We start from the raw sequence: 21,300 nt of genomic DNA on the forward strand, positions 1-21,300 counted from the left end.
AGATGGGTAGAGGGCGGACAACCACTGGCACTGTTATTGCTTGTCTTCTGAAACTTCGAATTGATTATGGGAGACCTATTAGAATTTTACTTGATGATGTGCCATGTGGAGAGTTAGACAATGGTACATCAAGTGGTGATGAAAGTGGTCATTATGCCGAGTCCATATCAAGTGTTGCTAAGGGCAGAGCAAGAGTCGATTCAAGTCATGCATTTGGTATAAACGACATCCTTCTGTTGTGGAAAATAACGAGATTTTTTGAAAATGGAGTGGAATGCCGAGAAGCCCTGGATGCGGTCATCGATAGATGTTCAGCACTGCAGAATATACGCCAAGCTGTACTGCAGTATAGAAAATTATTCAATCAACAGCATGTTGAACCAAGGGAAAGGAGGGTGGCATTGAACCGTGGTGCTGAGTACTTGGAACGTTATTTTCGGTTAATTGCTTTTGCAGCATATCTTGGAAGTGAAGCTTTTGATGGGTTCTGTGGACAAGGAGAATACAAGATTACCTTTAAAAGTTGGTTACATCAGAGACCTGAAGTCCAAGCTATGAAATGGTCTATAAGATTGAGACCTGGACGGTTCTTTAGTGTCCCTGTAAGTATTCTTTCTAACATCATTTCTGAAGTTGTTTTTTAGTAAGCTACCTGTTACATCAATTTGATGTTACTGTCTTCTGCTTTGGTTTCCAGGAAGAGTTGAGAGCTCCACAGGAGTCTCAACACGGTGATGCAGTAATGGAGGCTATTGTTAAAAAACGTAATGGTTCTGTTCTGGGGAAGGGATCGATACTTAAAATGTACTTTTTTCCTGGTCAGAGAACTTCTAGCCATATACAAATCCATGGTGCTCCACATGTTTACAAGGTAAGCTGAGATGTGGTTGAACAGATAAAGAAATTGGAGAAATTATATTTGAAACCACATAATTATCTACTATGTCCTCAGATAGCCAGTTCTATTGGTGACTAGTTTTTTGTTTGTGAAGGATGTAATCCCATTGTTCACTCTCTTATAGCGAGCAAAGCGGTGGCGGACACAGGATAATTTTACAGTTGGGTCACCATCATCTTAGTAATGTAAACAATGTTTAGATTTTTCTCTCTTTGTCCTAAGAAAGAGTCCCCATTTGACTTTTGTGTGTCAAATAGGTCATTTTTCACTTCAAATTTTAGTAAGCATTGTTTATCACATTAATCTACGATATCCTACGACTGCAGAATGTTCTGAAGATACAGACCTAGAAATATCCCAAGTCGATTTTACATTTTAAAAATAGAAAGTTAGAACTTTTAAATACAATATTGGTCTCTTTAGTTGGTTGGGAGGAGTATGAACGAAAAATGATAGAGCTTGTAATTATGACAAGTCATTGATATCAATTCCATTCAGAATTTGGAAAGTCAAATATGTTTCACTATCTTCAGAAGGCACGCCTAACCCATCACAATTTTAATGAACAGAGAGAACCAGAATTATCATCTGGATAGAACAGCCGGTAAAATGAGTTTTCCTTACCTTACCCTATTGGTAAGGTGTGAGGTTTTAAGCATTTTCATCTTGAAATACACACATGGGGCACTATAAGAATCTCTAATGGAAACAGGTACCAACTTCAGCACGAGTCATTCTAGTACTACCAAGTGATCTTCTATATATTACAACTTGCAGAGCCAAAATGAAGTTTTCTTGAATTATATCCTTCCCGGTTTAGATTTTTTTTTCCATAGGATATTTCCATACAAGGAAAGTTTCCTTGGTGAACAAATTACTCTTTTATTATTATCTGTAAATAGTTGTCAATAACTGCTCTTTACTCTTTATTTTTATTGTAAATCTTGTTAATCTACTAATTATTCTAAAGGAAGAAATTCATATTTTCCTCAAAACTTACAAGTTCCATTATCTTCAAGTATATAATCAACTTCTCGGATGTAAGGTACATAAAGTTTACTAGTTGGCTTAGCATTCAAAGAGAGATTAAAAAATGTAGAGATATCCTGTATCCTTAAAGATACTCGGTATCCCTGCAAAATAGGGATTGTTATGATTTTGGAGATTAGGATACCTCCGGTGTATTGTCTTGGGTTCTTCCTTGTTCTTAATATTATTGCCTTCCAAAAAGAAGTATAATATCTCCTTGTAAATTAGTTGTTCTCCATATCTCCTTTGTAGGTTGGAAATCCTTTTCTTTTTTTCACGGGTTCTATGTATATATATCCTTTGTACCTCCCTCGTTTGATACAAGTGAAATAAAAGAATTCCACATGGTATCAGAGTTTCAATGATCCCAGACTTGTGTGTTTCAATCACAGTAGCGATCAAGAAACGGCGGTAAGCTTTAAAGTCTCCTTGCTATCGCTGACCATTGCAACCCTAAGCCGTTGTTGAAATCCTAACCTACCTTTGCCAAAATTTCACTATGAGTGGCATGTAATCCTCTTCCTAAACCCACCCAGAAGTCATCTCCAATTCAAAGACTTCTCACCCAAATCCTTTAGGAAACTTTGAGAGTCCCTTTTCGATTACTGATCATAAATTAAATGGGCACAATTTTCTTCAATGGTCTCAATCGGTCATGCTATACATACGTGGTCAAGGAAAGGAAGATCACCTCACAGGGGTTGTTCTTGCTCCTAAATCTAATGAGCTCAGTTTTCAAAAACTGGAAATCAGAAAACAATGTAATGATGGCATGGCTGATTAACTTCGTGACCCTAGGAATAGGGGAAAGTTTCCTTCTCTACTCTATGGCTCAAGAAATGTGGGAGGCTACCCGAGATACGTATTTCAGTAACTACAAGACTGCAAAAATATTCGCCCTCGAAAGCACACTCCATGATTTACGTCAAGTAGTGGTATCTGTTACTGCCTAACTAGGCATTGGCAACAACCCAATCTTTATGAAGTTCATGAAAGGATTGTACGTCAAAGCTCGTATCTCGATTCCCCTCAACGGAATGGGGTTACTGAGCGGAAAAGTAGACACTTGCTTGAAACCACTCTTTCCCTTTTCTTCATCTCTAACATCCCTAAACTTTTTGGGAGATGCTATTCTCACTCTCTGCCTTCTCATAAACCGATGCCATCTCGAGTATTGAAATTCTAAACCCCATGCCAAGTCCTTTTATAGTCATTTCCTAACACTATATACCTCAAAATGATTTTGGATGTACAACATTTGTCCATATTCATCTACATCAAAGAAGCAAACTTGACCCTAAAGCTTCAAAATTCATTTTTCTCGGCTATTCTCTAAACCAAAAAGGGAATAAATGTTATTCCCTCTGTGAAAGGAGTTTTTTTTATCTCCATGGATGTTACATTCTTCAAAAATAACCTATAGTATACAAATGTTTAATGGGGGGAATATGATTGAGTACCCTCTCATGTTCACACCGACCCAATCCAATCCCTTCCTCCAATCTCTTCCAAAACCAAAGAAGATCAAACTCTCTTCCCACATGTGCGAGAAACTAAACCAACGGAACTTGTCCAAACTAACCTCACCCAACCTTTCATCTATCCTTCAACCAACCATATGACACCAACAAAAAACACACATCTCAACCCTTAAAAGGAAACACTTGTCTACACCAGGAAAAGGAAGCAGTAAAAGGAAGTACATGAAGCACAGGTCGTACAACCTAAAGAGTGCCACGAGTCTCAACCAATTCCAACTCCTGAATCTCAAGTTATGCTTCCTAATGAGCCTACTAATACTGATAATCTAGATCTTCCTATTGCCCTAGGAAAGGGGTTCTGACATGCACTTTACATCCAATAAAGAATTTTGTAGCTTACAAGGAATTATCACCCAATTATCGTGCTTTTGTGTCTAGATTGGATGAAACTGAGGCTCCTATCTCTATTCATGACGCCTTAGAATCCTAGCATGGAAGGCCACAACATTTGAAAAATCAAGGCGTTGGAAAAGAACTAGACATGGGAGATTATAGATCTTCCACCAGGAAAGAGGTAGGATGCAATTGGATCTTCTCAGTGTAATACAATCTGATGGAACAATTTGAGAGACACAAGGTGCGGTTGGTAGCTAAAGGATTCACTCAATCATACAGGATAGACTACCAAGAAACATTTGCACCAGTTACCGGGTTGAACACCGTCAAAGTCTGACTATCTATTACTGCAGACCTAGATGGGCCACTGCACCAACTAAATGTAAAAAACGCCTTCCTCAATGGAGATCTTGAAGAAGTTTTCATGGACATCCCACCAGGATCAACTCACATGCAAATCAAGGCAAGGTAGGCAAACTCAGAAAGTCACTGTATGGCCTAAACGGTCCCCGCAGGCTTGGTTCAATAAGTTTTCTGAAGTTCTCAAAAGAACAGGATACACTCAATGCTGAGTGGACCACACGCTCTTCGTCAAGCATATCTCTGATCGAAAGGTAACTACCCTCGTTATCTATGTTGATGATATAATCCTGATCGACAATGATCACATAGAAGCCGGTCGTCTCTAAACCCTATGGTCAAGGGAATTTAAGATTAAAGATCCTGGAAATTTTAAGTATTTCCTTGGAATGGAAATTGCTAGATCAAGAAAAGGATGTTCATCTCTAAAAGGAAGTATGTCCTAGATCTTTGAAAAAAGGGGCATGCTTGCATATAAGCCAGCTGACACATCGATGGATCCATACAACAAGGTAGGATTCAAACAAGACAACACTCCAGTAGACAAAAGAAGGTACCCAAGGCTAATGGGAAAACTAATCCACCTTTCACAACCAAGACCCAACATAGGTTGCCGGTAACTGTTGAGAGTCGGTTTATGCACAATCCCACAGAGGAACACTTGGAGGCATCATATCAAATTCTGAGGTATTTCAAAGGGACACCTGTAAAAGGAATAACATTTTCCAAAGGTTCAGATAGAGGTATAAAAGTATTCGCTGATGGGGTGGGTTTATCACCAACTACAGGTCTACTTCAGGCTATTGGACTTTTGTATGGGGCAATCTAGTCACATAGAGAAGTAAGAAATAGTCTATTGTTGCCAGAAGTAGTGTAGAAGCCAAATATCAGGCAATGGCGCACAGAATATGTGAAGGGATGTAGCTTAAGAGACTTCTCAATGAACTCAAACTTGAGACTTCAGAGTGAATCAAACTCTCATGTGACAATGAGGCATATAAGTACTGCAAAGAATCTCGTCCACTATGTTCGGCAAAGCATATTGAGATTGATCGACATTTCATAAGCGGTAATATTGGAGCCAAAGTTATAATTGGATACACACCATCATAACAACAAATTGTAGATATCCTTACTAAGGCTCTTCAAAAACCGATATTTGTAAATTAGCAATTTTGCATATCTCCTTTGTAGGTTAGGAATCCTTTCCTTAGTTTCTCGAATTCTTTGTGTAGATAAATAGCCTTTGTACCTCCCTCTTTTAATACAAGTGAAATAAAATAATTCCGCAAAAAATTCGTAGATCAACCAAGTAAATTCTGTTTTAGGTATTTAATTATTGATTTCATGGAGGCATTATGCATTTTTGGATTTAGTAGGGCCGAACCATTAACATATAGTTTAGGTAACAAATAACGAACTTCTATTCTATGTGCTACCAGGGTTATTTGCTTAACGAGAACCATCTAATTGCAGTAAACTAAGAATATGAGTGATGGCACTTGATGCTAAAAGAGCCCCGTGGCTTTGGAATTGGAACAAAGTACTCCTATTCATTTTTAGCATTAATTAGTACTACCACAGGTTGTCAAAGCATCTAAAGAATATGGTAGTGAGATGGGCATTGCTTTAATGTAAAACTAAGTGTTGGCGAATGACGGGATTACGATTTAAGGTATATTCCAATAGAAAGTTAAAACATGCTTCTTCGTCTAGTCCAAATAAGAAATTCCATTTTTAACCATGAATTTTAGAAGCCCAAGGATCATCAACGTGCCTTTGGCCTTCAGCACAAGGTGCCAAGTGAGTACATGTCTGCAAAGCCAAACAACATAACTTCTAAAACTCTGCAAACTTTTGCTTTTGGATAACAAGAAGGCGAGCTTCTCTGCTTTGATGAAAGAGATGGTTGTGGCGCGAAGTACTCTTGTGCACCTACGTCACTCGGCTCGCGCGCAACCCCGCCCCGTTATGTTATAGAAGAATTGAGCTTCGGCAAATGGATAGGCTTAGCCTATTGAATGGGGAGAGCTAGGTTGCATTTGGTGCTTGCCTTTGCCATGATTGTCTGTTGCTCCCTTGGTGCGCTGTTATTGACTCTGTAAATCAAAGAAGAAATGATAGAGCGAAATGGATTGGTTGCCCAAAGGGCATCATGCATGAGATGAAGCTCGTGTAAAAAAGGATTGTTTGCATTACTAAAATGTACAAATTTTTAGGTCTACTTCTATCTAGATACRTACAGCTTGCCTTACCACCATTTCAGTGAAGGCTTGGTTTACGTGCTCAGCTCAAGCAAACTGTGGTATGAAATCTTCTCTCAAAAAGAGACAAAAGAAGGAATTCCCGTCAAATGGTCGATCGAAAAAGTTACATCTCTCTATGCCAGCCTTTAGATCCCAATCTAGTCGGCTAGACTATAAATGAAACCCCTAATAAAACAATATTTAGATGAAGCCTTCCTAGAGCTTGGGAACAAAAACATCCTTACTTGCTCGCCTATGCTCTATCTGAATCCTCATTTAATGCATCCTCTTCTTGTAAATCCCTTATTTTAATTGGTGCACCCAAAGGGCTATGTTGGGGATGGCGGTATGTGCTTAATATTCTTTGGAAAGCTTTTTAAACTCGGTCACTCATAGGGTCGACTAATAATGAGTTGGTTGATCTAATGGTTTGGTGGGTGGGATTTCTCGGTTAGACTTGGTTTTTTGTACTCGCAATGTTTTTTGTTGCTTAGGATACTTCGGTTTGGTCTACGTTTCGACCTTATTTGCTTGATTGACTAGCTGGGTTCAGTTTTCTTGGGCAACTTGCTTATATATTGAGTTTGCTTGTGTTCTTTAAAATTCCCTTGGATTCTTGATTTGTTCTTAGTTTGATCTGCTTCTGCTTCTGCTTCTGCTTCTGCTTCTGCTTCTGCTTCTGCTTCTGCTTCTGCTTCTGCTTCTGCTTCTGCTTCTGCTTCTGCTGCTGGTCATTTTCTTTTTCTGTTTCCTTGATTGCAGCTAAGGCAGATTCTGTTGTTGGTCATTCCACACCCCAACTTTCTCTCTGATCCAAATATGGGAAGGAAAACAGAGAACTCAAGTTCTGCTTTTTCTAAAATGGCAAAGTTTGCTTATTAGATTTCTGTTCTGTTTGACAAGTGGGGAACAGTTGATGGACATATGATGCAGTTTAGGATTTGTATATGAAGATAGATTTATCATATAAAGGGCTTAATAGTATAGGTTTTGCATTAGGTTCTTTTAATGTATAGGATACCATTACCATCTATACATACAGTTCACATTATAATGCTACAATGCACATGGCAAACCTAGTGTTGGTGATAAGGAGACGGCAATGGAGTTGTAGTGTTTGGACATTTGCAATTTCTTTAGAATGTTTTTCTGATTAATGGTTTGTAAGCTTTTGTTGTGCCATAGCAACATCTTCATTTCATCCTGGCAAAAATGCATCTAAAATTCTTGTTTCTTTCAGGTGGATGGCTATCCTGTGTATTGCATGGCAACTCCAACAATTGCCGGTGCCAAGGAGATGCTAGCTTATTTAGGTGCCAGGCCCACTTCAGAAGGAAATGGTCCTCAAAAAGTGATATTAACCGATTTGCGGGAAGAAGCTGTTGTTTACATCAATGGCACACCTTTCGTTCTTAGGGAACTTAATAAACCTGTAGACACACTCAAGCATGTGGGGATCACTGGTTCAGTGGTGCGTAATTGTTCTAACATACAATTCAACTCAAAGAAAAGTAACTTAGGTGAATCCATTTTCGACCTGCTTACTTCTGAACATTCTGCAGGTAGAACACATGGAGGCAAGGCTAAAGGAGGATATTATATCGGAGATCAGAAAATGTGGTGGTCGAATGCTTTTACACCGTGAAGAATATAACCCTGCTTCGAATCAGGCCAGTGTAGTAGGATATTGGGAAAATATCTTTGTAGAGGACGTGAAGACACCTACCGAAGTATATGCTGCTTTGAGAGACGATGGGTACGATATAACGTACAGAAGGATACCATTGACTAGGGAGAGGGAGGCCTTGGCTTCTGATGTTGATGCAATTCAGTACTGTATGGACAAGTAAGTATTTGCTCGACTTTAACCATGATGTCACTTTTGAACCAGCCTGTCATATGGCTAAATGCAGCTTGCATGATTCACTACTATCTGTATGTTCACCAATTAATTGGGTATCAGTTAACCTGTTTGTGTTCTCTAGTGATTTGGGTCATGCGGACACAGGTAAACCAACTGCATGAACTTCGTTTGACTGCAAGTTGCTCTTGTCAAACTGTATGACAATCTTTTTCACGACAAGAGAAGAATATACCTTATGCTGTATGTAGGTAAATAGTTTTTTTTTCTTCCCGGGCAACATGATAAAAAGGCTCAAATTCTTTTTCCTGCATCTAAGGTGCTTTGATTTATTCATTTCATCGGCCGGCCGCGCCCGCAGGGGGGGGGGGGTTGGGGGATCTGAGTACTGTACCTTACATCTTAGCCTTCCTTCAAGTCCAGTTGAGCATTAAGCCACCAAGTGGAATGCAGATAGAATTTTGAGTGCTTTATTGTCTGAGAGATGGTAATTGATCCAGCATAATTCCAAAATGGATATTCCTAGGCCAAGTAGCAATAAGAACAGTATACTGGTTCGAGATTATGATGTATAGAAGTGGTACCCTTTTGATGATGTCAAAAAAATCTACTCGGATATAATGGACCATTTGTGGTAAAATGTCTATCATTCAGTTCAGAAGACAAATAAGCAGCAACACATGCAGAGCACTGTAATTAGAAATAAAAGTAAGGATTATTCTGCATTTTGGTTCTTCTTTAGCTGATGGTAATAGAACCTTGGAAGCTCAAAGAGGATTGAATTGATAGTACTCGGACAGTAAAAGTTGGGTTTGTAGCTACAGCATCCATCGCATTTGGACTAAATATTACCTCTTTATTACCACAGAAGCAGAGCTGATTTTTATCGCACCGTTTACAGTTGGCACATGACCAACTATTTAGGTTGTGGGTGCCCACAACTTAAAGAAAGGCATGTATATTTGGAACTATTCTGCTTCAGAAATGAACTTTTTGTAACACTAAAACTGCTTCTTGTGCAGTTCTGCAGGGTCTTATCTCTTTGTCTCACACACAGGATTTGGGGGTGTTGCATATGCGATGGCTATCATATGTATAAGACTTCAATCCGAAGGGAAGTTAGCATCACATGATGCACCAGCACAAGCGGGTAATAGACATGCATCCTCGTCAATTGCGCAGAATTTTTCTTCTGAAGATTCATATTTAGAAGCACGTGAAAAGGGTGATTACCGTGACATACTTAGCCTTACTAGAGTTCTTGTGCATGGTCCTGAGAGCAAATCAGATGTGGACAATGTAATAGAAAGGTATGCCTCCTTTTCAGTTATCAAGATGTCCCATCGATATGCATTTCTGAGTTCTAGAGTTCTGTGTGTTACCTTTTGAAATAAGAAATTTTAATTGCTCGAGTTTATACCAGTCATACATGAAGTCAATCCAAGTCTTTTGACACGATGATTATTGATTAACTTTGAAGTATATCAAGGTTGGCAGCCATAGGGTAATCCCTAAAAAATCACATGGGTGTTAATGGAGTAATCACCAGCATGTCAAGAACTCTGAATATAGAGGAGCTACATACTTGTTTTATGCCAGAGAGTTGATTATTTAAATAGTTTTATTACTGTTTATGAAGGTGTGCTGGAGCTGGCCATCTTCGAGACGACATTCTCTTCTATAGCAAGGAACTTGAGAAGTTTGAAGGTAATGATGACGACCATGAAGCATACATCATGGATATGGGAATCAAAGCATTGAGGTGAGTTGTACATTGTTAAAGTGATAAAAGTTTCAAGAGACATTTGCTTAACTATTTACGTTGTACACCTGCAGGCGCTACTTTCTACTGATCATGTTTAGATCCTACCTATACTGTACTTCTGCTATAGAGATGAAATTCACGACTTGGATGGTGGGCAGGCCTGAACTTGGCCATCTTTGTAATAACCTCAGGATCGATAAATAATGTAAATGTCTGTAATGCCTTATTTGTGTATAGTCGGATGTTCATTCTAGTTCTAGTCCCGCCCTTCTGCCAACTCACCAGCCAGCCAGCCAGCCAAATATTAATGATTCTATCATTCTTTGGGATGCTTGATAGTTATCAAGTGCTGAGCTGGGGTAGACCTTTTTGTAGATTATATATACATTTGGCCACCCATCTGATGGCTTAGCTTTGAGTTTTCATTGTATGCAACTTACAGAATTAATTGCGCCTTGGCTCCCGTTGCTTTCGACTTGCACATGATGGTTTCCCTCATCTTTTGCAACCAGTATTACCTGATTTGCATAGAGATGCTCACTTGCTTATCAAGGAAAATTGTGTGCATTGAATTTCAAGAGTGTTTTTTAAATTTCGTAACCAGTGTTGCTTTAACCTGCGACATTTGAATCGTTCCACACAATTCATATCTTAGTGTAACGTGTCATTAGATCGATCCATTGACGTACACCACCAAGGAAACGTATACTTGCGTTTGAAGCAATTTGGTATGCCACACATGGGTGCTGAATTATATCAATTGCTAAGAAATACTAATTTTTATAAGAGTAAATTACGAATTTGGTTCTTAAGGTAACTCAAAAATTACGAATTTGGTCCATTAACTTTAATTATTACAAAAGAAAACTCTATTTATGCAGTTTGTTATGAATTTGGTCCCTAAGGCTAACAGCCATCCACTTTTTTCGTTAACCTCAAGGGTATTATAATCTTCTTACTATTTTCTACCATCTTAACATTTTTAATTGATTTTTCATTTTTCTTGAAAGTTCACCTTCATCACCACATCAACAAAACCCTAGATCATATGTCGTTTCTTGTTAGTGTGTGTATGCTGACCGCCCGATTTGTGACTGATTTTACGTCATTGATCTGTATTCACGTTCATCAACCAATTTGTTTGTGGGTTCTATTAAATTTGCAAGAAGGCGGCATCAGCATCTCCAATCGACCGTCAAATATCCATTTTGCCCGTCTAATCCATTCCAACCAACCGATAAAATAAAAATAAAAAATTGTCCGCCTTAAATTTTGACCTACAAAGGAGTGTTAAATTGACACGGCAAATTTGGATAGTTTAAATTTTGACTTGCAGAGGAGTGTCAAATTAACAAAAAATTAGTTATTTTATTATTATCATACGTATTTACAAAATTATAATTATTGTTATTATAAATAGTTTAATAATAAATAAAATATATTGATTTTAATATGGGTTTATAAATTTGGTGTTTTTTAATAGAGTATGGTTAGAGTTGAGTTTTTAGTCTGTGTCAATGGATCCACTAGATTTGATGTTTATGGTGTTTTATAAAATGTCAAAGTTGGAGATGGTCTTTAGGGGATTTTAATCTATAGTTTTTTATTCAGTTTTGATTTAGTTTTTAGATTTTTCTTTAATGTTTTTTATGAAGAATATGGGGGGATATAAGATATTATTTGATTGTTAAGTGATTTTAGATTCTTATTTTGGATTTGATTTTAAAAATGTTCTTTCATTGTTCTTTATCTTCAAAGTTAAGAAGATGAAGATTCAATAAAAAGAAAAATATTAAAAATGTTAAAATAGGAATAATAGTAAAAAGACCATAATACCCTTGAGGTTGGCAGAGAAAGTGGATGACTGTTAACATGAGGGGCCAAATCCGTAATCTACTCTTTTTATAATTTGACAAATAAATATAGATATTTCATTTAAGGATGTTTTTAACAATACTGGCATATGTTCAACATTTAAAATTGGCTCTGAACCCTACATGTAATTGTGTTATAGGCGTCGTTTACCAAATACCTACCCGATAAGTGCTTACCAATAAAATTTAACACTATTATATACTTACCGGGTAAGATTTTAGTCCACCAAAACGACATTGCATGCAACAATTTACCCGGTAAGTGCTTACCATGGTAAGAGTCGTCGCCCTCACTTACCGGGCAAGACTCTTGCTCCTTGTCTCGCTCTTATCAAGTAAGATTCTTGGTCCTTACCATATTCATCCGATGAGGTAATATGACTTGGTAAGCGCTTACCTGAGTAAGCATTTGGTAAACGGCCCCATAGAGAATTATACCAATATCACTTGGGATTGGAGGGTTTCCTCAAGTATTTGTGAAATGTTAGAAGCATTTATACCCTACTAGTTGTATGATGGTAAAGCATATTTACCTCATGACAACCAAGTTGAAAGAATACAAATGGAATCTATTCCATACCTGTAACTAAAACTAATCAAATATTTCAAACAGTTATCAGGTTTGCTCATGATATATAATATGATGGAGTTTTCAACTGGATTTAACCAGTACGATATCGTAATTTCAAGCCTAAATCAAGCACATGTTTTTCAATACAACCATTTGATACAACTGCTGCTATACCTATAATGTTAGTTCTGATCCAAAACTCAAAAAGTTCATTTAGCTCTTTTTTTGGGAAGTCCACAACATCTATTTATCATCATTTTGGCAAAGCAAGTATTCGATAGAAATTTGTTTATAAAAGGTATTGTAGAATTTTACTAACGATAAAACAAGTTAAGTAAACTACACGTGCAGTCGTATGTTCAAAACCATGTCCAAAAGTAATCCGAACCTAAATAGGCAATACAAGAAAGGAAATTAGAATGGCATTAACCAGAAGGAATGTTGTCAGATGCTTTTTGTGCGGCTTCTCCAAGGCAGAAAAGGTTCATTTTTATCTCTTTGGAGATCCGGCCTTCAACAAGTTGAACAGGTAACCACATTTTCGGCTCCACATCAACAGTATATGAAAGAGTTGTATGATATCGTTGGCCAACACTCTGTTCATGGCCACCGCCAGTGGACTGCACCATTAATAATAAATCCCACATGAAATTCTAGATGTTGTTGGTAAAAGTTACAGAACAGAACATGATAATGTGATCAACTTGTTATTTTGTTAGGCAAATATAGACCTATGATGCAAGTTTTTGAAGCAAACCTTAGCTTCAATAGATTACCAACGCGAGTACATATGTTCAGAGAAAGCATTTTAGCAACTATATACCTATGTCCCAAAAATAAAACCAAATCTTGGAAAGCATGGTAGTGAAATTTAATTGAAGTAGTAGAAGTAGATAAATGTAAATAAGAATGACATAGACACCATTATGCTCAACTAGTATCAACTGACATTGTTAGAAACTGCAAGGAATAGTGGCCAAGCTCAAGTTGCAGCAGTGTTGCCACGTGAAGGAACATCACATAAGATAAGAAACCTCAGCCAAGAAGAAATTGAGAGGATGCCAACAGTTCTTAGAAACCTTGAGAAACCATAAGGTACGTGTTCACATGTGTTTGTGTAAACTTCCATGATTCCATCTAAATTTCTCAGACATAAACCTTACCAGCTACCAATCATATGACAGATTCATCAAGATTTTTCTTCTCATAAGCCCCATGTCCATGTAACTGGAAAATATTCACAACAGATAGATCTCAACCACCGTTGCTAGGTATAGGTGATATCAAGCTAGGCCCATCACCTTGATTAGAAAATCTTCATATCCAAAAAACTAATCACAAACCTTGTTTCCATTCAAAAGCTCAAAAACATTAGCTTTGTAAAGTTATTGTGTATTTTAGGACAAGGATTTGGGGAGGACGATTGGACATGCTAGAGAAGAAGATGGACTTGCTACCTTGAAACACCAAGTCAATCAAATACTATCAAGGGCCAACACCTTATTCCTTTGTTTTAGAGTCTGTTTCGTCTAAAAAATAAGCCTGGCTTTATCATCACCTGCTTGGACATCCATCATTTCAGAATCTTAAATGTATGTTTTCTCATCTATCTAAGAGCTCAGATGTTGAATGATTTCATTGTGAGGCATGTGAACTTGCTAAACACATATGTCTCATTTTCAATTAGTAACAAAAGAAGTTCCATTCCTTTTTACCTTATTCACAGTGAGATATGAGTTCCTTCCACTATTACTAATGTCAATGGGGCCAAACAGTTTGTGTCATTCATTCATGATTGTACTCGAGTAACATGGATTTTTTCTACAGAAACAAAAAGCCTATGTCAACATTGTTCTCCCAAATTTGTATTCTATAATAAAGACCCAATTTGGGTTTTCCAAAGAGGTTCGGATGGGTTATCACCAAGGGGTACTTCCTCCAAAAATGTAGTGGTTAAATTGTTGGTGGACTGGATGAGGTTTCTACTAGTCATTTGTTAGATTCTGCCAAGGAAAACCTGATCTTTGGATATTGATCATCACAATGTAGATCTCATCAGTTTTTCTGCAAAGGAACCTAATTCTTGTAGCAATTGCTTGGTCGAAATCATATCACATGTACGTTAACCATAGCACGATATTCTGACTTGGCACTGGATAGAAATATGGTTGTTAGTTTCTTTCTTTTCTAGGATACAAGGTTTCCTTCCACAAACCCACGCTACTCGTTGATGGATCCCCGAGTAGAAGTACATATTGCCCAATATGCATCCGAGAACCCTGAAAGCCTTTCGAATCATCTTTTAGTGAAAGCACCTACTTTGCAGTGACCCTTATTAGAAAATAGATTCCTCTCTCCTAGAGAAGCATTTAGATACCTTAAGATTCGTGATGTAAGAATTAGACAAAACAAACGAACCACACTCATTGAACAGAAAATACCCATTTGTTTAGTCGTTAGGTAATTAAGTTTCCGTACCAACCCTCCATAGGCTTTTAGATCTTTCAGAGGCTCCTCATTTATTGACATTAATTTCCCGTTCTGAATCATGGGTGAATCAACCTAGTAACCCATAAGCAAACGGTTTCAGGCTCTTATGACTGATTCTTTAAAAGGTTGGGTTATTCAGGCTGTTTGTTTTTTCCAATTTTTTAGAGGCACTTACGTCTTATTGTTGATAGTATTATCACCTTCTACAATTTACTTACTAATCAGTTTGGCAAAAATGTTAAAAGTGTTTGGAAGTGATAATGGTTCTGAGTTTTTAAGTCACAACTTAAGTGAATTTTTTTCAAAGGTGTTACACATCAAACTTCTTGTGCCTATACACCCCAACAAAACGGGGTTGTTGAAAGAAAACATCGGCACTTGTTGAATGTGGCTAGGGATCTTATGTTTCAGGGAGGAGTTCCCTTAAACATGTGGAGTGAGTGCATTCTCACAGCTACCTACTTAATAACTCTTCTATTCTAAGTGGTAAGTGTCCTTACGAGCTTGTTTACGAATTTAAACCTGTTCTCTCTCATCTTAGAAATTTTGGGTGTCTTTCTTTTGTTGTCATACCTAATGTCTCAAATAAGTTTTCTCCCAGATCTGAAAAATGTGTTTTATTAGGGTATGCTAGTTCAAAGAAAGGATACAAACTCTATAATTTAGAGTCTAAAAAGTATGTTATTTCAAATTTTATGAACATATTTTTCCATTTAAGATGACTGTGAACAGGGATGATGAAAAAGATAATGATGATATCAAAAGACTAAATTTATTTGATTTTGTGAATAGAACATCCAATGATGGATTCTCTACCCTGTGATGATAATAGAGACAATACTGGCAATAACACCAGAAATCAAACTGATCTTGTCCCTAATAGTAGATGAACTTTAGGTAGCCAAAACAGAGCTGCCAATGAGGAGCCTCTAGGCAGCTCAAATGAATGTCTTAATCAAGAGTCTTCAGTCAATACTGAAGATAATCTTGAAAGAGTTACCAGATGGCAACTCGTGAGTAGCACTAATGAGGCTGCCAGTTCTCAAAGAAATGATAAAAGTCTCAATTTTGAGGGTACTCAAAGTACACCTTCTACTTTAGGTCAATCCAGTTGAAGGTCTACTAGAGTTCCTGTGTTTCCTCAAAAATTTAATGACTTTGTCATTGAAGAAAAAGTCAAATATGGTTTAGAAAAAGTTGTTAATTATTCATGTCTTTCTTCTGAAATTATGTTTTGTATCAAATTTAAATAGATCTGTTGAAACTACATATTTTCGTGAAGCTTGTACTGATATTAATTGGATAAATGCTATGAATGATGAGATGGAAGCTTTACATAGAAATAATACTTGGGTTATAACAGACTTTCCTAAAGGTAGAAAACCTATAGGCTGCAAATGGATTTATAAAATAAAATATAAATCCACTGGGAAATTGAAAGATACAAAGTTGTTTAAGCTTTTAACTTTGTATAGGTTTCATTCTTGTTTTGTAATATTGTATGAATCTATTATGAATGCATTGCTTTATATCTTTGAACATTTTCTTCTCATGTTCCTTGTGTATATATAGCCTTTGTACCTCCCTCTTTTGAGACAAGTGAATAAAAAAGAATTCCACAATAAGTTACCTAACATCCTCACCAACCTCTTCCGAAGACCCAAATGCACTTCACTTGTAACAAGTTCGGAATCATTATCAGTGCTACGACCTTGGATCAGATGCATTATCATGTACAGCTTGGTTTCTTTGTTCTTGTCTATATCTTGTTACTTAGGCCCTGCTCTGCCTTTATCCAATCTTTATCTAGATCAAGTTCAACGGGTCTTTGTCTCAGCCTTGTATTGTAACTAAGAAATGAGATTTTTCTCAAGTAATACACACTTTAAACCTTGAAAATATCAGTGTTCATTGGCTACAAGATAAAACGCAAAAACTTTTATGGCAAGAAACGGAAAAAAATAACAATTGGCACTGACAAGAAACATTCTTATTCCAACCGAATTCCAAAATGTATAAGATGTATGTAGATAAGTCAGAAATAAGGCAAGGTGATTGAACGTGCGAGGAATATTTAAAACTGGCAGAAACTGATGGGGTTTTTTTTGGAAGGTATGAATAATAAGTTTCAAAACCACAAAGTATGGTACAGAAATTCATGACAAGGGAACATCAAAGAAACTAGTGATACAAGGAAAGGCCTGACCTGCTCGATAGACCATTTTCCTTCAAAGAGTTCAAAATCACCCTCAATCATCTTAAACTCTATATCACGCCTTTGGCCATAGTTTAGACTTTCAAACTCTTTTTCATAACAATCAACGATGCCTTTTGCATTGAACTTCAATCCAAATGCCAAATTTTGTTGACCAATCTGTGAAGCCAAGTTGGAGAGCAAACCAATATAAAGTCATCAGGGAAGTCGAATAAGGGAAATAAGTGCTTAGTGGTTGCAGGGAAAAAACAACAATAATAAATAATACTATAACCTAAAAAGCTAACAGTTATGCACTTAAAAGGTACTCAATTGCAATAAAAATCCTCGTAACTTTCAAGTCCTTTTCACTAAATCAAAATGGAGTTTTTAACCTTGAACTCTCTTAACATCAAGAAAATCTCCTTACCGTAGTTTGCTCGGTGGCAGGAACTTTAGGTAGTAACTCAGGCATGACAATTTACAACTGGTGATATCAGAGCTAAGACACGTGAAGGCATCATTAGGGTGACATTCAAGGTCTTAGAGAAGCATTGGGCAAGTTGAAGCTTCAGAATCACTCTATTGGGTACACAAGCGATTGATGAAGCAGCATCAGCAATGCTTGAAAGAAGGTTGGTAGCTACCAGTGCAGCACATGGTCACAATTGCAAGCTATCGAACAGATATTCTGTGCTAGGAATAGGACAGATGAGATCCTAAGATTGGTTAAGAAGAGAGGAATTTCAAGAACAAGAGAAGCATCAATAGTGGCAGGTTTCTCCTACAAAAATCTTTAAATTTCATCATCAGCTCGGATAACTGGAATCTACATCTGAGTTAAGCTTGAAGATGGAAGTCTTTTTTTCTCAACAATGAAGTAAGACCAAATTCATGAGCTTATTATTTGAGATCGGAATTAGCTTTAGTTCCATTGTTACTGCTACTACCACTCCCAACTTTATTTAATTCATCCTCAACATCATTAGTTGTTCCATTCCTTAGTGCAATTGGTGCCTCATCTAGTTCACTTAAAAGAACTTCGTTTGCTGGAGGGTACATTCGCACACCTGCACCAAAAATCTGTTGTCTTCACTTTGGAGGATACTAGTGGGGATTGTAACAAAAAGGGGGCATTTTTTTCAAGCTCCAGCCTTACCAGAGAGCTAGAAGGTTAAACTTCAATGATAAAAGCTGAAATACAGTATCAAGCTCAATCCTCAATAAGTTTGATGTAAAGTTGGCAAATTTTCCAAGGATGTATGTTTCTTTCCAAAGGGAACGAAGGTAAACCAATTTTACTTAATACTTTGGAATGGTTGAGTTGTTCCAATAAATGTGGAGATCTTACGACAAGAGCATCTATTTAACAAATTCAAAGGTACATGTCTCCTACGCAGGATAAACACATTTCTGCTACATGGATCACAAGTGGTTCATCTGCTCCTTTACTTGTTGGATGTGGAACATCACAAGAAAACCATGGCTTTTTCTTTTTTGATTAACCTGGATATCCAACCCGCTATGCGAGCCGACTAATCTCAGGACAACCACTTGCTTTACAGGTAGCCCGGAGTCACCGCATTTGAACCTCCATGAACAAGGGGATTTTTATTCCTCCATGGATTTGAACCTGGGACCTCCAGGCACTTGCTCCAAGCTCCAACCAATCAGGCACCACCCTTGTGGTTGGAAACCACGGCTTTTGGTTTCATTGAGATACTACCTCTTATAGTCATTTATTATATAGCTCTGTGACAAAAGCCACGTCTGTCATTAGTCCACTGAAATATGTTTCCTTTTATAGACGTGCAGGATGACAAACAGGATTCAAGTTCAAAAACCCATAATCAACGTTCCTGATTACACTTGCCGATTACACTTGCCGCGACTGGTAATTAGGTCCGACAGGCTGAACAAAGTCAACTTTGTCCCAAATTGATCAACCTAAATACGATTTGCACCTGCTCCCTCATGATCTCTCTGGCGTTCATTACATAAAGCGCAGGTGGGAGACATTTGGGAAATGGCAGAGCCCTTGCAAATGTAAGGCGATGGATGGTAATGCATGAAATCATGAGAAGAGGGCTTACCATATTTTAAGGATGATTTTGATTCTTATAACTTTAGATAGAAGATGCATTGTGAAGAGAATAAATCAACTTCAAACCCAACGTAGACCTTGATTAGCAAAGGAATTTGTACAGTTGGTTTTACCTGAAGAAGCCGGGCAAAGTTTTTTCTCTTATCAAGCACCTGGCTTACAGCGAGACCAGGGATGAAGTCGGCCAACCTGTCATAATCGGTCAAGATGCTCCAAAGCGTTTGAAGACTGGCGTCGACAGCGACCTTGGACCGGATTCTCCTGCGGTTGTTGCTTAATTTTTCTATCTCAACCTCAATACCGTCAGCATCAGTGGGAGGTGGCTCACACACTTGTATCAAGTCACCACCGCTGCTATCGTCCAATGATTCCTCTGAATCTCCCTTTGAAGATGATGCAGCGCATGCTAATGAAATTGCTAGCGTCGCCCCAAAGGGTAGTGGTTTGTATCTGAAATTCGGAGGGTAGTTGATGACTGTGGTGGATGAAAGGGAAGCAGCATAGTTGTGGTTATAGACACCATCGGGAATACTAACGTTCACCGGATGACAGTAGTCCAAAGTAATGGGTATCTGCATTCCCGCCGATAGTAACCATGTACTCTCATCTCCACTGGATTCATATGGCTGTAAATTAAAGGGATGCCCCCGCCCCCGATCCCGAGTACACGTTTAACCTGACTTCGCTCTCGAAGAGAAACAAAATAAAAGAAAAAAGGTAATATTTTATTTTGCCTTAGAAATAAAAACTGAAAATAAAATTAATAAAAACCCAATCAATTATAAGAAAATTAGAATGGTACTCGTATAATGCAGTAAGATAAATCTTGATTTTATTGTTTAGTTTTTATTATTTGTCTTTATTGATATAATATGATTTTATGTGGTTTTGAGAAAACGATAATATTTTGTTTTTGAATAAAATATAAATTTAAAGATAACATAAAAATTTAGAAAAAAAAATCGATATTAGTATCAAATTAACTATTTAATAGATCTCGGTTTTTTTGAATAACTTTTTTAATTCAATTTTTTATTATAATTTAATTTAGATTTAATAACAAAGTAATTTATTTTTTGTTTAAGAATATGATTTTTTATAAAGATAATAATTAAACATTCTATTAGAACTCAATGATTATCTTAATTATATTTTAGATATTTTATATTTAAAATGAATGTTTATCATGTATCTGATTATGTTTATACACAGTTAGTTACACGAATTTAAAAATAGAGTTTTAATAAGTTGTACTTACGTAATATTACTTGTAATCTTGAATTTTAAGTAATATGCATCAATAAACAGTATTTCATGCAAAAAAATTTGTTTTTAAGAGTTTTTCTCAAATACATTATAATGTAGTATAGATGTACTGTTTAAGAACAAAATCTCATTGAATGACAGTCCATGTATGTCAAAACCTCATCTATATTATCTTATTAAGGAAATTTAGCAAAAGTCTTAAAGTCTTAAAATACTAAATGACCAAAATACCCTTTATACTCACTTTTTCAACCCCTCATCTCCTTACATACACTCACCCCCTCACATACATTCATCTTCTTACAACCGATTTTTTTAAAATTATAATTTTAAATTTACACTTTATAACCCTATAATTAATTAATTTATTTATTTTACGTCATTTAGGGACCGTTTACCAAACACTTACCCGGTAAGTGCTTACCGGTAAAATTTAACACTATTATTTACTTGGTGGATAAGATTTTAGTCCACCAAAACGACATCGTATGCAACAATTTACCCGGTAAGCGCTTACCGTGATAGGAGTCATCATCCTCACTTACCGGATAAGACCCTTGGTCCTTATTTCGCTCTTACTGAGTAAGATTCTTGGTCCTTACCATATTCATCTGGTGAGGTAATGTTACTTGGTAAGCGCTTACTCGGGTAAGCGTTTGGTAAACGGCCCCTTACTTTTAAATGTTTCATTTTAAACATTTATCAAATTAACATATATAATCGTATATCAATTAAAACATGTTTAAAAAATACATTTTTATTTTA

The 21,300-nt window shown here is 36.9% G+C and overlaps 2 protein-coding genes across 3 annotated transcripts in view; one reads left to right on the top strand and one right to left on the bottom strand.

Moving 5' to 3' along the window:
• Window positions 1-10,517, top strand: part of LOC112517895 (paladin) — a 37,156-nt gene extending 26,639 nt beyond the window's left edge. Inside the window, exons 13-19 of one of the 2 annotated variants that reach the window (XM_025125270.1) lie at window positions 3-602; window positions 698-871; window positions 7,651-7,881; window positions 7,973-8,256; window positions 9,294-9,581; window positions 9,911-10,033; window positions 10,108-10,517. In XM_025125270.1, the coding sequence (XP_024981038.1) occupies window positions 3-602; window positions 698-871; window positions 7,651-7,881; window positions 7,973-8,256; window positions 9,294-9,581; window positions 9,911-10,033; window positions 10,108-10,240 (1,833 nt within the window). In that variant the 3' untranslated portion in view covers window positions 10,241-10,517. The remainder of the gene's footprint in view (window positions 1-2; window positions 603-697; window positions 872-7,650; window positions 7,882-7,972; window positions 8,257-9,293; window positions 9,582-9,910; window positions 10,034-10,107) is intronic. The other variant, XM_025125272.1, reaches the window with a different exon arrangement.
• Window positions 10,518-12,756: 2,239 nt separating this feature from the next.
• LOC112518164 lies at window positions 12,757-19,888 on the bottom strand. Its single transcript, XM_025125766.1, has 3 exons — window positions 19,383-19,888; window positions 17,178-17,345; window positions 12,757-13,101 (listed from the first exon to the last, which is right to left on the bottom strand). Exons 1-3 carry the CDS (start codon window positions 19,845-19,847, stop codon window positions 12,907-12,909), a joined length of 828 nt encoding a protein of 275 aa, XP_024981534.1. The 5' UTR covers window positions 19,848-19,888; the 3' UTR covers window positions 12,757-12,906.
• Between the last annotated feature and the right edge of the window lie 1,412 nt (window positions 19,889-21,300).

This window comes from Cynara cardunculus, assembly GCF_001531365.2.
Source record: "Cynara cardunculus var. scolymus isolate 2C chromosome LG 9, CcrdV1, whole genome shotgun sequence".
NCBI lineage: Eukaryota > Viridiplantae > Streptophyta > Magnoliopsida > Asterales > Asteraceae > Cynara > Cynara cardunculus.